Source organism: Lynx rufus, unplaced genomic scaffold (genome assembly GCF_022079265.1).
Source record: "Lynx rufus isolate CCGP_SWC_20201006 ecotype Redwood Valley unplaced genomic scaffold, mLynRuf1.p SCAF_7, whole genome shotgun sequence".
NCBI classification, from domain to species: domain Eukaryota; kingdom Metazoa; phylum Chordata; class Mammalia; order Carnivora; family Felidae; genus Lynx; species Lynx rufus.
This window is the reverse complement of record NW_025814889.1, coordinates 44,786,773-44,802,588: the sequence shown is the minus strand read 5'-3', so window position 1 is coordinate 44,802,588 and position 15,816 is coordinate 44,786,773. Positions and strand designations below refer to the sequence as shown.

General features: G+C 35.6%; 1 protein-coding gene across 1 annotated transcript; it reads left to right on the top strand.

Annotated features, from left to right (window-relative positions):
* Nucleotides 1-758: 758 nt before the first annotated feature.
* Nucleotides 759-11,836, top strand: LOC124502387 (C-type lectin domain family 9 member A-like). Its single transcript, XM_047067019.1, has 8 exons — nucleotides 759-859; nucleotides 1,424-1,534; nucleotides 3,372-3,470; nucleotides 4,550-4,669; nucleotides 5,761-5,847; nucleotides 6,656-6,807; nucleotides 8,638-8,744; nucleotides 11,485-11,836. Exons 1-8 carry the CDS (start codon nucleotides 826-828, stop codon nucleotides 11,603-11,605), a joined length of 831 nt encoding a protein of 276 aa, XP_046922975.1. The 5' UTR covers nucleotides 759-825; the 3' UTR covers nucleotides 11,606-11,836.
* The last annotated feature ends 3,980 nt before the right edge of the window (nucleotides 11,837-15,816 follow it).

Below are 15,816 nucleotides of genomic sequence, written 5' to 3'. Positions count from 1 at the left end.
GTTTCAACCAGACTGGCCTAAATATATATTCGTTTCTGTGAGGTTATAACACCAATGATGAGAAAGAGTCTTATGCCTATTTTTATTTATGTACAATATCGATTTCTACGCACTCCAGGTATTTTTTTTTCATCTGAGTTCAATAAATAGCACATGTTAGATTGTTAGTGGTTACCCAATTTTATTTCTATGAATAGAACTTGTTTTTACTTGAAAAAAAAGTGGCAGAGGGGCTTAGTACCAAAAAACCTTAAGCCAAACTGTCAATATCTTGATCTATAGATTTTATTATGTGGTCTAATTCCTCAATAGGTATTTATTATGGGGTGTCATTTAAATGTTTCTTTAACAGATATCTGTTATTTCCAATATTTCCTTCTTATCCCTCTAGTTGGCTAGACCCTTAGTTCCATGTACCTATGTCTTTCTTTAGTACATACCCAATTCTCACGAAAATTTTCACTGGGGACTACTTATTTACAATTTTTTGTTATGACAGTGACTTTTCCTAATTTATTTTCAGATCATTACTTGCACAAACCAGATGCTATTAAAAGGCTTGTTGTACATAACTTAATGAAGTAGGAACAATTTTTATGTTTGCAAAACTGTTAGAAATATATCCAGTTGCTTTCACATTTCCTCTGTGGTTTTTACCAAAGTAAGTTAGTATCATACACTGTAAGTAGCCTCCCATTTAGGGTAGGTCCATACTTTTCATCAACTCTAGGGTAGTGGCAGAACAAATCTCTTCATTCACTTACCACCATCTTTGTGGATTTCTTTTCAGCACGGGGCTCAAGGAACTATCCAGAAGGCTTCATCATGTCCAATGCTCCAGACTCTCAGCAGCCTCCAGGTATTTTTTTTTTTCATTCAAAATCCTATACCATTTTAATGAAAATAAAATTTTCATTTTCTTTGTCTATCATCATTGATGGTTACGATTATAACAGGGGCATAAAGGCCTTATATTTTCTTTAATATTTTTCAGATATACTGAAAGGATGCTTTTAAATAAAATTAACAGAAATAATGATGTAGTTCCGGGCTCAACCAAAAGTATAATCAATCATTTAAATAGTTTTAGCTGAGTGGGCTCTTAGATGGAAATGTGATTTGAATGTTTTTGATTTCAGTACTACTATAATCATTTTTCTAACAGTTTTTGAAAATAGTCATGAATCTCTAAATTAAGTTCTAATCTTATTTGCTTTACAAGAGTATAAATTAATGGTGGATGGGAGATAGGCTAGATGGGTGATGCGTATTAATGAAGGCACCTGTTGTGATGAGCCCTGGGTGTTGTGTGTAAGTGACGAACCTCTTAATTCTACTCCTGAAACCAATATTGCATTGTATGTTAACTAACTAAAATTTAAATACATTAAAAACAATTAATTATGTATTTTCTATGCTAAAGAAATCACAGAGCAGACAGAGACAATTGTGGACTTGAACCTTCCTCTTCCTCCTCCTCCTCCTGCTCCAGAGGATGAATGGGGCCCAAATCCCGAGCCTACTAACATGAGTGGTACAGTATATATACCAGATTTTATGGATCTGTGTTTTCTCTTTCTTATCTTAAGGTACTTCTTCACCTGATTTTACTTTTCTCTGGCTGTTACTATTTTGGAATTTTACAATTTAGAGAAAATATAGACATTAAAAGTTTTTCAAAATGTATATAATAATTAATCAAAAGCATATTTTCTCACAAAGACATTTGAAAATTTCATACATTAAGGAGAATACTCAAATACAAAAGAAGCCATTTGTCCAAATTTTGACTTGTTTCCTGGCATGAAACGGAGAGACTTAAACATGATCAAGGTGCAAAATTTGAAATGTGATCATGATTTAAAATTCAGCAGATTTATAAAACGACGAGAAAGGTAGAGCCCTACTATATGATTGCATCCTTTTGATCATAATGAAACATTAGTAGAGCACGATCTCTCAGCTTCAGCACCACTGACATTTTGGGCTAAATGACTTTTTGTTGTGGGGGATGGTCCAGTAATTGTAGGATGGTTAGTAGCATCTCTGGCTTCTACTCACTAGACACCAGTCACATTGCTCCTCAGTAGCCCTTGCCCCTCAGTTATGACACCAAGAATGTCTCCAGACAGTTACAAATGCCTCTGGTCGATAACCGCCATTACATTATTCAGAAAGAGACGTGATTTGGACAGTAGTTATTAACATAACCATTTTCTTTATGGCAGCGTTTCGCCTCATTTCAGAAGTGCAATTCTTCAGAAGTATAATCGTTTTTTTTTAAACTAGAGTCTATAAGTTTATTTCAGAAGAAATAAACATACCAAGAAAAGACTATAAACCACGATGGCTAAAAGTTTGGTTTCTAAAATGTGGCGATGTAGCATCTTATTGTTGTGAAACTGAAGAAATTATAGATATTTGGCCTAAATCCAAAATAGTCCCCAAGATTTATTATAAAGTAATTCTTTCTAAGAAGAATGTACCACTAGTGAGAAAGATCACAGAAAGAATTCTATTTGAATAACAGAAGATATTTAAAATAATTAACCATTTCTCCCATCTGATTATATTAATGAGAATAAGGTAATCTGAGCTGAAATTTTATACCTGTTGTTTAAGGGTATTTAATACCTGTACGTAAATTTTTCATCTGACCATGACTAAACCAAGATCATGCTCAGGTTTGATGGTTGACTGGGAGAACTCACATAGACACTCATACTTATAGCAAAGATTCATGACAATGGAAGGATACCAAGCCCAAACAGCAAAGGGAAAAGGTACATGGAATAAAGAACGGGGGACACTAGACTCAAGCTTGCAAGGGTCTTTTCTCAGTAGAGTCACACAGGCCACGCAAATTCCCCCCGCACGTTGTGACAATGTGTGTCAAATGTTGCCATCCCAGGAAACTCATTAGACTACTGGTGTTCAGGGTCGTTATTGGGGCTGATTACACAGGCAACCTCTGGCTGGCATGTAACAAAACTCCAGACTTTCAGAAGGAAAGCAGGAGATTATCATGAACTACATGGTGTGCATAAACAGTTCAGGAATAGTGAGCCACTCTTATCAATGACTGTTGTGGAAACCCTCTTGAAATCTAGGTTTCCAGAAGCCAGCCAAGGCCAACCTTACAAGCAGACCTTTCAAAGGATGGTAGTCAGGCCTGCTATGTTAATTCATTTCTGCACATCCTCTTAAGTAGCTTTTGTTCCCTTCTCATTCAGCCTAAAAGTTCATTGGACAATATGTTTCAGAAAATTTGGGATATTTTAAGAGCAATAGCCAATGGCTAATAATGGTATTAATCTTTCAAACGATGGGAGCTCAGAATATCTCTGATTATCACTCACTCTGTTTCTTAGCTTCTTCTATTCCCTTTTTTCTGTATGGAATCATTCCTGTGGTCCTGGGAATCTTCAGCTTGCTGCTCTTGGCATTATGTGGATTCTTTGGTTATCAGTGTAAGTCTGATTTATTAGGGGAAAAGATTTCTCAGATTATCATATTGTTTTAAACCGTTTTCAGATAATAGTTTTTGGTGAATGTTTTAATGTCATAAGTAAAAAAAGAACAGGTAAAAAATGACATGAAATTTTTTTTTTCAACGTTTATTTATTTTTGGGACAGAGAGAGACAGAGCATGAACGGGGGAGGGGCAGAGAGAGAGGGAGACACAGAATCGGAAATAGGCTCCAGGCTCCGAGCCATCAGCCCAGAGCCTGACGCGGGGCTCGAACTCACGGACCGCGAGATCGTGACCTGGCTGAAGTCAGACGCTTAACCAACTGCGCCACCCAGGCGCCCCAAAAATGACATGAAATTTATCACAATTTTTACCATATGAAATAATTTCACTCTGTGAGCTCTCAGTAACTGCACCTGTTTTTCCAGGGAGTGATATTATTGCAATTGCTGTAGAGATAGTAATAGCAATGATTATTATTGTTATTTGAAAACTACCACTAGCTAAGAAATAAGTTCAATGAATTTACGACTGTATTTACTTTGAAAACAGAAAGTAATTTCTTCTGTAATTTGCTTAAATTGTCAGTGCCTCCAGCAGCCTAAATTAGATTGGCAGAATGTTTTTATTGCTACTAAAATTATTCACAACTGGTGATTTGAAAATAAGTGTTCCTCTTTGATAACATCAGCTCGAAACTCAAAATTCTGTAATTTTGATCAGGAAGTGAAATTCTACACATTAAATCAACCATTCATGATGCCAAAAGATTTATTCCAAGACTATGTTTATTGTTTTCGTTGTCTGTTTTGAATTGTACCATTTTTCTATTAATAGAAACATGCATTCAAACTTCTAAGGAAATTAGGTTGATATTTCAGATTTAGTCATAGACTTTAGAAATGATAGTGGATAAATGAAAGTGTATTTAGCCATAGATCTTTTTAAAGTCTTGGAAAATATTTATGGAGACCTTTATTAGGGAGGAAACTATAAAAATTATACCTTGTAATTGAACACACTGCTACATCATAATTAAGAATGTGGTTTATATGTATTGGGAATTCTTGTTCTTAGACTTTCATACTGTTGAGGCATCAGCGACCAAGATGAAGAGCCTTAACGCATTGATTGAGTCTTTTCAAAGCAAAGCAGACAAATTTCTTCACGTCCAAAATGTTCTTGACCAAAATAAAGGTAATATGAAAGCTAGAACAAACTCTTTTTACAGAATGCTAGATTGTTCTTGTTGCGGTCCCGAAATGGTTGGTTGCATAATGTAACAGGAGCTCTCTGACACAACAGCATGGCTGTTTTGACTACTTCTTGCCTCTTAGTTCCTCACATAATCTTCTGAAACTGAGTGAGTCACATATTTATGAGACAAGGCTTCCTATATTAATTAATTAGCTCATTCACTCATTTATTCATCCACATTTGTTCAATGCACACTAAATGTCAGCCACTAGGCTAGTGATCAGTATGAACCCTACCATTGGGAGGCTCAGGAGAAAGCATATAAACCAAAAATAAATCAAAATGTCCAGGTGTGCATAGAGGTGTGCAAGATGTTCGTGGAGCATAGAAATGGAAGAATTTAAATACCTTAAAAGTCATGGTGTTTTCATAGTTTCAAACTCCTAAGAATAAGAGTTGAAAATACTAGAGTCGTCATAAAGCGTCTTTTATGTTAAGTAATTGTAACATAAAATAGTCTATATTTACAATAAATAAGTATTTTACAAAGGCCATGCATTAGAATGTTAGTTTGTTTCCTGTGAGGTACCAAATCTATCTTGAATACTTAAATCAACCATGTGGGAGCCCTTAGTGACAGGCTGTGATAAAAGACTGGTTTCTTTCTTTTTCTTTTTTTTATTGAGATATGCTTAACATCTAACACTGTGTCTGTTTGAGATGTATGAAATGTTGGCTTAATGCATTTGTATATTGCAGTATGATTACTACAGTAGCATATCATGTTGCATAATTACCATTTCAATTCTGTATTGAGAACAATGAAGATTCAGTGCCTTAGGAGCTTTGAATTTCTAATACAGTATTGTTGATTACGATCGCTAAGTTGTGCATTTTAAAAGGCTGGTTTCTAAGCGATTGATTATTTCAGCTAAAGGTAAAAGTAATTCAGAAGAGAGGGGAATTGACCAAAATTATTTATGTATTTTGCTGCGTGGTAATTTCATTATTGTGACTTGGTAATTTTCATTATTATAATTTCCCTATTGTGACTATATCTGATGTAATGTGTCTTCTCGTCTATTACGAAGCCTTATTGTCCTATGTGGAAACCCTAGAGTGGCTGCAAAGCCAGGAGTATCTCCTTGAGGCTTTACATGAACTAAATCAGAAACAAGGTAATTTGGAAGTGAAAAAATTCTGAGTTGATAATAATTCTTAATAACAGTCTTATTTATCTGAAAAGGGAAAGGTATGAAGCAATAAGGCCTTGTTTGTGGGTTCTGAGGGTCTGTGGGCTCTGAGTTGTAAATATTTTCTTTCCTGGGCACATATACACCCCAATGTTTATAGCAGTGCTATTAACAAGGCCAGATTATGGAAAAAGCCCAAAAGTCCTTTGACTGGTGAATGAGTAAAGAAGATATGAGGTATGTGTATGTATGTGTGTATGTGTATATACATACATGTGTGTGTGCATGTATAAATACACGTGTATATATATACACAGGCATACATACGTGTGTGTGTGTATGTATATATATATATATATATATATATATACTTCACAATGAAAACGAATGAAATATTGTCATTTGCAAAAATGTGGGTGGAACTAGAGGGTATGATGCTAGGCAAAATAAATCAGGCAAAGAGAGACAGGTATCGTATGATTTCACTCATGTGTGGAATTTGAGAAACTGAACAGATGAACATAGGGGAAGGGAAGGAAAAATAAGAGAAAACCAGAGAGGGAGGCAAACCATAAGAGACTCTTAAACACAGAGAACAAACTGAGGGCTGCTGGAGGGGAGGTGATGGGCGGAGGATGGGCTAAACGGTGATGGGCATTAAGGAGAGAACTCTTTGGGATGAATGCTGGGTGTCCTAGGTAAGAGACGGATCACTGGGTTCTCCTCCTGAAGTCAAGACTACTCTGTATGTTAACCGACTTGAATTTTTAATAAAAAATATTTTCTTTCCTAGGAGTCAGGTGTGGACGTCCTCTGAAACACTGGGTTCAATCCAATGACCACTGCTACCACCAAACCATGGAAATGGTTTCTTGGTTAGACTGTTTCGATATTTGTGTCTCTTTGAATGCTACATTTTTAAAGACAGAAGGGAGTAGGTTAAAGGTGAGATTGTATTTTCTTCTTTACTTCTGGGATATGAATATATAGTAGATACCAGTCACAGGAAGTGTTCACCTGTGGCTCTAAAAACAGAGAAAAGAGTACTCTCTTGCTTCGTTTTTCACTCATCTTTTCCTGGCCTGCTCCACTTCAGCAAGCCGTTCTTTTCGGTTTCCTGTAGAAACGTTGCATTTGCTGCTCCCTCTGCATGCAATGTTCTTTTCTCATGTGACCATGAACTATTTCACCTCCTTCAAGTATGCATTCACTCAGTTACCACCTTCTCAATGACCTGCCCTGACATCCCCATTTAAATTTGCAACTTGTACATCAGTGTCCACCCCCGGTCTCCCACAGATGCCCTTCTCTGTACTCCTAGTCTAACCTGCTTTAATTTTTTCCTTTTCCTTTCCTTTCCTTTCCTTTCCTTTCCTTTCCTTTCCTTTCCTTTTTTCCTTTCCTTTCCTTCCCTTCCCCTCCCCTCCCCTCTCCTCCTCTCCTCTCCTTCCCTTTCCTTTCTTCTTTCCTTGCCTTGCCTTGCCTTTCCACTTCTTATTTTAATTGCAGTACAGTTAACATACGGTGTTACAGTAGTTTCAGGTGCACAGCATAGTGATTCAACAATTTTATGTATTACCCAATGCTCATTATGATAAATGTACTCTTTTTTTTTTCAAATTAACCTTATTCTATTGAATCCAGGGGCTAAAATAAGGAAATCATTCTTTATCTTTTGATAAGCGTACCTCTTGAATCCCCATCACCCATTTCACCTCTCACTCCATCCCCCACCTCTCCTCTAGTAACCGTCAGTTTGCTCCTTATAGTGAAGAGTCCATTTTTTGGTGTGTCTGGTTTTATTCTTTGTTCATTTGTTTTGTTTCGTACATTCCATATATGTTGGAAATTATATGGTGGCTGTCTTTCTCTTGCGGACTTATTTTACTTAGCATTACACCCTCTAGATCCATCTATGCTGCAAATGTCAAGATTTTATTCTTTTATGGCTGAGTAACATCACGTTATTCATACCTACCACATCTTCTCTATGTATTCATCTATTAATGGACACTTGGACTGCTTCCATAACTTGGCTATTGTAAATACTGCTGCAATAAAAATAGGGGTGCACATACCTTTTCAAATTAGTGTTTTTGTATTCTTTGGGTAAATACCCAGCTGCGCAACTACTGGATCATAGGGTAGTTCTATTTTTAATGTTTTGAGGAACCTCCACACTGTCCTCTACTGTGGTGGCCCCATTGCATTCCCCACTAACAGTGAAGGAAAGTTCCTTTTTCTCCACATCCTCCCCAACCCCGTTTCTTGTGGTTTTGATTTTAACCATTCTGACAGATCTGAGATGATATCTCACTGTGGTCCCCTGCTCTAGTTTCTTTTATAGCTGGTGTCACCTTATGTATCACTTGTATGTATGTTTATCTCTGTCTGTACCCAATCGCCCAAAGCAGGAAGCGTTCTCATTTTTGTTCAATGATATGTCTCCTGTGGAAGAGTAGACAGAGTTGGATTAAGCAATAGAATGAGTAAATAGAAGAAATTCATTTTTGCTGTGTGGTGTCCTCTTGAATATAAGATTTTCTATTAGCAGTCTTTCTTTTTTTCTTTGTATGTAATTCCTGGTTTGAGAAAAGCACGGGCACTGAAGAACTGAAATATATTTTTTTATGTTTCTTTTATCATTGGATATATATATATATATTTTTTTTTTCTTTTTGTGATTCTTTACTTCTCACCTGACACAAATTCCATATTTTTGGTCTGTAATGTGCTTTTAGTATTAATAGCTTTATATTTTTTGCTTCCGTGCAGAATGTCATGGAATTAATTGCAGTAGGTCCTACTTGGCTTGGCCTGTCTTACAGGGAGAAGGACAATGAATGGAAGTGGGAGGATGGCTCCTCTCCTTCTCCTGGGCTGTAAGTTTCCAATATATAATTTAGTTCTCTTTTCCTTTCCCAATGGCTTTTGCTGAAAGAGCTTGAGGAAATAGAGATGACTGGGGACAAAATTTAGACTTTTTTTTTCCCCTTGCCTTTGTTATTTCAAATTATACCGTCAGCAATATTATAAACCATAAAGTCACGTATTTTATAATTAATGTAAATATGCCTCTCTAATTATAGAATCTGATTAATTACAATTTTAGATAAGAAAAGTAATATGGACAAGAATATGATTATATGTAAATTTTAGGACCTCTATGTTGCTCTTTTGGGAAGAAGTATAGAATTGTCATTCCCTGGCCAAAGAATTTGAGTCCTTTTTATGGTTTTATTTTTTTTATTTTTCTTTCTTTATTTTTTTTCCTTTTTATGGTTTTAAGCACATACTGGTCAATTGTGATCGAGAAACTTTACATTCGATAGCTACTGAAAAAATATGTATATAAATCTACTTCAACACTCTATGACAAATGTAATATTTCAAAGTTTTGATAATTTTGATAGCTGACTATTTTTATTTTGTCCTTTTATGTTATAGTCTTCTGATATTTAGTGAGACCATTTTTCCTACAACCTATAATAACACTTTTGACCATTTTATCATATTTATTTATTTTTTTTATTTTGGAATGGTTTCTTATATATTAAGTGTCTAACCTCTCTTTCAGACATCTTACCAGATTTTCCCTTTAGTAATTTGCCTTTTAGTTTATTTGCCTTTATTACATGAATGGGAAGTTAACATTTAGGTATACAGAGATTGTCTTTATTCATTTGAAATTTGTTTTGACATATAATGGAGAAAGCTCCAGGTACGCATGTACCTGGAGAAGCAGGTACATGTGTGTTTATGTATAATTATAATTATATCTGTTCCTAATACGTATATTTCAGTTAGGTAACTAATTGTCAGAGTACTGTTTAAATGATTATTTTTTCATCACTGGATTTAATGTCACATTTTTGATACACTAAAATGTAATATTTAAATAATTTAACTCACTTAATATGTCATTTAAATATTTCATAGTAAATGTTTTAATGTGTAAAAAACCACGAATATTTTTCTGGTCTTGCCTGTGCTGTTGTTTCAAATTATGAGTCTATGCTTATTTTCATGGTTGACAATTTTATTTATTACTTTTTTTAATGTTTAGTTTTAAGAGAGAGAGGGAGAAAGAGTGTGAGCGGGAGAGGGGCAGAGAGAGAAGGAGACAGAATCTGAAGCAGGCTCCAGGCTCTTACCTGTCAGCACAGAGCCTGACGTGGGGGTTCGAACTCAAGAACCATGAGATCATGACCTGAGCCCAGGTCAAGAGTTGGATTCTTAACCGACTTAGCCACCCAGGCGCCCCAGTTTTTATTACTTTTTCTGACTTTAAATATGAATTTTATTCTTCTTCCTTTGCCAAATGAAACATCATATTTGTTTTGAAATAACATTCTTTCATTTCGAACTGTTCAGAAAGGCAAGATATATCTCTGGCATATTTTTATTCTAAGTGGCCAGATAATTTTGCCTTATAAGCAATGTCATTTTCAAGTTAAAAATTATAAAAGATAAAGGGCTTTACTATTTCCATCTCAAAGTTGGCTTAAGTATGCTGTTTTTTTATGAAGGCTTTGATATTATTATATCAGGTTTCTTATGTGATCATGATCTCTTTATATAGTTAAATCACAGTCCCCCAATCACAATAAATTTCATCAGTCTTCTGGAGAATGATGAATGTTGTAAACATTATGACAACAAAAACATGTTTTAATAATTTTAGTAACCAGACTCAGGATGACATGGGATGGCTTTGGTTGATCTTTATAGTTATTAGAATTTTGGGACTTGAATGTTTTCCTCTACTTCAAGCCTTGTACAATGTTTGGTACATAGAATACTCAATATGTATGTGATTAATGACTGGAAGAAAGTATAAAATATTTCGGCAATTTATTTTTCCTACACAGTTCAGAATTCTTTTTTTTTTTTTTCTAATTTCGTTGGCAATATGCATCTAATGTTTCAGTAGACAGACTTAACCTTTTTCCAGACAATATTAGACAACCAATTTTGCTGTAGAGTTGATGAGAGGTAGTTTTATTGACAATGACCTAAAATGCTCTAGAACTTTAGTTAGGGACTAAACTCAACCCGAGTATTAGATAGCATCTACTGTATGGCATTAAAGTCAGTGGTGATTTTGTAAATTGAAGTACACATTAGAGCAGAGAGAAGCATCCTGTAATATCACACACACAGACGCACACACACGTATATATATGTATATATACATTCTAAATTTTATTACTAATATCGGCTGACTATCTAATGTAATGTATTTACAAGCAAAATATCTCTCTTCCAATTGCAGCTGTACATGCATAGCTGAATGGTTTCCATCATACCAATCTGTATTAAACCATAATTTTATATCCCAGGTCATATGTCCTTTCATGCTATTGCCATAGTTTTCCAGCCAGAGCGTTCTCTTTCTTTTTACACTGGTGTGTATTTTCCCACTTGTAAATAATTGTCACATCATGCCTATCTTATCTCTTCTGTAAATGCATGAGGTCTTTATGCAAGAGGGAGAGTGTCTTTACTGCCTTGAGTTCTTGACAGTGCTAAGTGTGGTGAATTTCACGTAGTAGTTCTTAATGCTGTTTAGTATACACATAATGAGTATGGCCAGTGACCTGTGTTTTCTAAATTTCTCAGGGGTTTACCAGAGCCAAGTCTGGATTTCCAGGGAAAATGTGTGTATGTAAAGGCACACACTCTTGGTACTGATAACTGCACCATACCCTCTTCATGCCTGTGTGAGAAGGCTGTCCACTAAAAATCAGAAGAAGAAAGTTATGAGAAAAGCTATGAGGGTCACATCTCAATAACATTCCAGACGCAAGACCTGCTTGTCTTTGTTCTATTGTTTTTTTCATGTTATTTGTAACCCTTTTATCTCATAGCAGAAACTGTCAAATGACTTTATGATAGACGAAGGCAAAGCCTAGAGTTTTAGCAGAAATATCAGAGGAGCACCAAAAAGTTACAAATTCAGAACCTGTTTGATTTCATGAGAATTGTATAAATGAACTAATAAACATTATCTGTCATGACTACTTAGTCTTTTTGGCTGTCTTTTACATTTGAGTCTATTTATTCATTTATAGTTGTGACCCTATGGAAATAAACCTTTAGAACAAATACAGTGGGAAATATAAGTATTAAATAATTTAACACATAGCATACAAAGGATGTGAAAACTACGAGGAGTATCAATAGTAACAAAAACATAAAATTAAAAAAAAATAAGATAAATTTCTGAAGTCACCTATTTTCCCAAATTGCTTACAGAAGCCTTCCTAGCAGATTTAAACATCAATTTCACTATTATCTTCAATCCCTTGCTTCTCTTCTCGGTGAAAAGAGTATTTTCTGTTAAAGATTACTTTTGGGGGTGACCGGGTGACTCAGTCGGTTGTGTCTGACTCTTGATTTCAGTTCAGGGTCGTGGGATCGAGCCTGGCATTGGGCTCTGTGCTGAGGGTGGAGACTGCTTAAGATTCTCTCTTTTTCTTCCTCTGCCTCTTCCCTCACTCACTCTCTTTCTCTCTCTCTCAAATTAAAAATAATAATAATAAAAAAAAATTTAAAGAAAGGAATTGCAGGACAAATTTGGGTAAGAGGAAAAGATCCACGTGGCCCTGAATATCTTAACACCTAAATAAAAACCCAGTTATTTCAAATCCTGCTTGTGTACACGCTGTTCTCTCTCACTCTAAACAAATACATAAATAAATAAATAAATAAATATTACTCTTGAGCAGACTTTGGATCAACTCCTAACTACTCCTCAAACTGTTTCAAGTTTTTATGCTATTAATTCTCCCATCACATACAGGTAACCACTTCCATTTAAAATATGTTATCCAAATGTCTATCAACAGATGAATGGATAAAGAAGATGTGGTGTATATATACAATGGAGGATTACTCAGCAGTCACAAAGAATGAAATCTTGCCACTTGTAACAACATGGACGGAACTAGAGTGTATTATGCTAAGTGAAATAAGTCAGTCAAAGAAAGACAAGTATCATATGATATCATTCATATGTGGAATCTAAGATACAAACAAATGAACATAAGGGAAAGGAAGCAAAAATAATATAAAAACAGGGACAGGGACAAAACATAAGTGACTCTTAAATATAGAGAACAAAGTGAGGATTGCTGGAGGGGTTGTGCGTGGGGGGGATGGGCTAAATGGGCAAGGGACATTAAGGAGGACACTTGTGGGGATGAACACTGGGTGTTACATGTAGGGGATGAATCACTGGATTCTACTCCTGAAATAATTACTGCACTAATGCTAACTAACTTGGATGTGAATTTTTAAAAAATGAAACAAATATATTACTTTCCAGGGGCACCTGCGTAGCTCTGTTGGTGAAGCATCCGACTCTTGATTTTGTCTCAGGTCATGATCTCATGGTTCTTGTGTTTGAGCCTTGCATTAGGTTCCGTGCTGACCGTGCGGTGCGAAACCTGCTTGGGAGTCTGTCCCCGTCTCTCTCTGCTCCTCCCCTGCTCGCTTTCTATCTCTTTCTTTCAAAATGGACATGAACATACCTGTGCATCTCTTCCCATCTGCTTCTACTCATGTACCCTTTCAATTCACACCTTATATAGGTTTCTTTTCAAAGTAAATGTACTTGAGGGAAGAATCTATACGGATTATGTACTTTCTCACATTCCAATACTCACTCAGAACATTGTTGTTTGCCTTTTCTTTTTCTCCTCTTTATCAAGACTGCTGTTGTTTAAAACACTAATGGTTTATTTTTCATTCATTGACTTTGATTTTTTTTTATATATGTTTCTGTGTTAGGCAGTCTGTTTAATCCATAAATCCAGTTTACTTCAATATTTGTATGATTTGTCCTATGGACAGAATTTTTCTATGTTACTTATTTCCTGCTTCTTGACACTTTGCTGTCGTCGTCGTCATCATCATCATCATCTTTGGATGTAGTATTATTTACTTTGAATGGTTCTGCTCTCTCTTGGTTTTCTTCCTATCACCCAGGTCCTGTAGTTTTAGTCTCCTTTATGGATCTCTAATTTCTCCCTCATCTTTTTCAGCTTTAAATTTTCATTAAAGAGCATTCATTCCATTTAGGACGACATTTGATTTATTGACATAGGTGTGTTTTGTCTCAGTTGGTGGCTATATCCTCACTGGTTCTCCAACTCCCTTAACGCCTGCCTCATCCATCTTTGCTTTTGTATAAAATAAATGAAAACATCTGAGAATCGCTTATATGTTCATATGTAAATATATAGCTATTAGAGCTCATTCATTCTTGTGATGGGTGTAAGATCTGTGTTTAAAGTCTTTTGTTTTTGTTTTTGTTTTTGTTTTTGTTTTGTTTGCGCGTGGATGTCCAGTTGGTTTAGCATTATGTGGTGGGAAGACTACCCCTTCTCCTTCGAATTGCCTTTTTTCCTTTCTCAAAGATCAGTCAGCTGTACTTACGTGGACCTACTTCTGGGCTCTCTGTTTTGTCTGTTCCCTCACCCAAACCACTTTGTCTTGAGTATTAGCGTTTTCGTAAGTCTCGAAGTCAGAGTCTTGGTCCTCCACCTTTGTTCTCCTTCAGTAATGTGTTGGCTATTCTGAGTCTACCTTTTGGGAGTTTTGTCTGTTTGTTGCATTAGTTCTTGAGAGAACTGGGTTGAAATCTTGCAGTGTTTTGTATACATCAGTTAAAACTTGGGCGTGTTATGTTTTTCAAATCTTATATATATCCTTACTAAATACTTTTTTTTTTTTTTTTTAATCTGTGGTAAAGAAACCTTTTGCTGTAAGATAGATAGGAGGCCTGGGCTCAAATATCTTCTATTACATTCTTTATATATTTGCCATCTGGCATGTTTTTCATGTGTCTCAGTTTCCTGATTCATAAGATTGGGATGATAATAGCTGTAGCTCCTAGCTGTTTAAGGATTAAACAGGATCGTATGTTTGAAGCATTTAGAAGAATGGCTAGATCAGAGTAAATGTTCCATTGGGGTTAGCTATTGTCATAGACGAGAAGAAAAATCTTAAGCTTCTTGTAAACAGTGGAACATTATATGACTTAAAAGTAGTCTTATTATAAATAATGATGATACGATGTAGAAATGTTGGCGATTGAAATGCATACTATTCATACATATATACATCATAATATAAGATTAACTTCTTTACCTCCTTAATCTATTTTCCTTTTTATGTCTTTAACCCTTTCCTTTTTTTTTGTAAATTTTTTTAATGTTTTTAAATTATTTTTGAGAAAGAGAGAGAGTCAGAGCACAAGTGGGGGGAGGGGCAGAGAGAGAGGGAGACAGAATCAGAAGCAGGCTTCAGGCTCTAAGCTGTCAGTACAGAGCCCCATGTGGAGCTCGAACTTACAAGCCGTGAGATCGTGACCTGAGCCATAGTCGGACACTTAACTGACTGAGCCACCCAGGTGCCCCTCTTCCACACTGTTCTATTCCCTTCCTTTTTCATCCAATTCTCTACACACTTTCTTTACGATCTTCCTTTCTTTTTGCCTGTTCTACAAGTCAGGTTGACTTAATTGATTACAAGTAACAGAAACAGAATTCAATCTGGCTTGGAAAAGTGGGAAAACTTTTAGAAATATACTTGGTTATTATGTATAATTGAAGAAGAGTTTGAATAAACAAACCATAGGAAAGGTAGCGATAGAGCTTAGCCACAGGGAAAATGAGCTATGGAATTCAAGTCTACCAGCTGCCTGCACTGCTTTTCTCTGCCTTTCTCTTTCCATGTGGGTTTTATTCCTTTTGTTTCATGAAGATAGATTCCTTCCATATAATTGCAAACACTGACAACAACTACTCTCAGGCCTTCATCTTATAGCTTTTATTATAGGAGAGGTTCTTATCTAATTTTTACTAGAAAATATAATAAATAAGGTCTAGCTAGGGAGGATTAAGCCCTCAAAATATGGCCACCTTAGCTATAAGTGTATATTTTGAA

What these genes read in the sequence shown, in the direction of transcription:
- LOC124502387 (XM_047067019.1), top strand. Translation starts at nt 826, where the DNA reads ATGTCCAATGCTCCAGACTCTCAGCAGCCTCCAG. An exon ending in AGACTCTCAGCAGCCTCCAG is followed by an intron (nt 860 to 1,423) that starts GTATTTTTTTTT and finishes TCTATGCTAAAG; the next exon opens with AAATCACAGAGCAGACAGAG. An exon ending in TGAACTAAATCAGAAACAAG is followed by an intron (nt 5,848 to 6,655) that starts GTAATTTGGAAG and finishes TTTCTTTCCTAG; the next exon opens with GAGTCAGGTGTGGACGTCCT.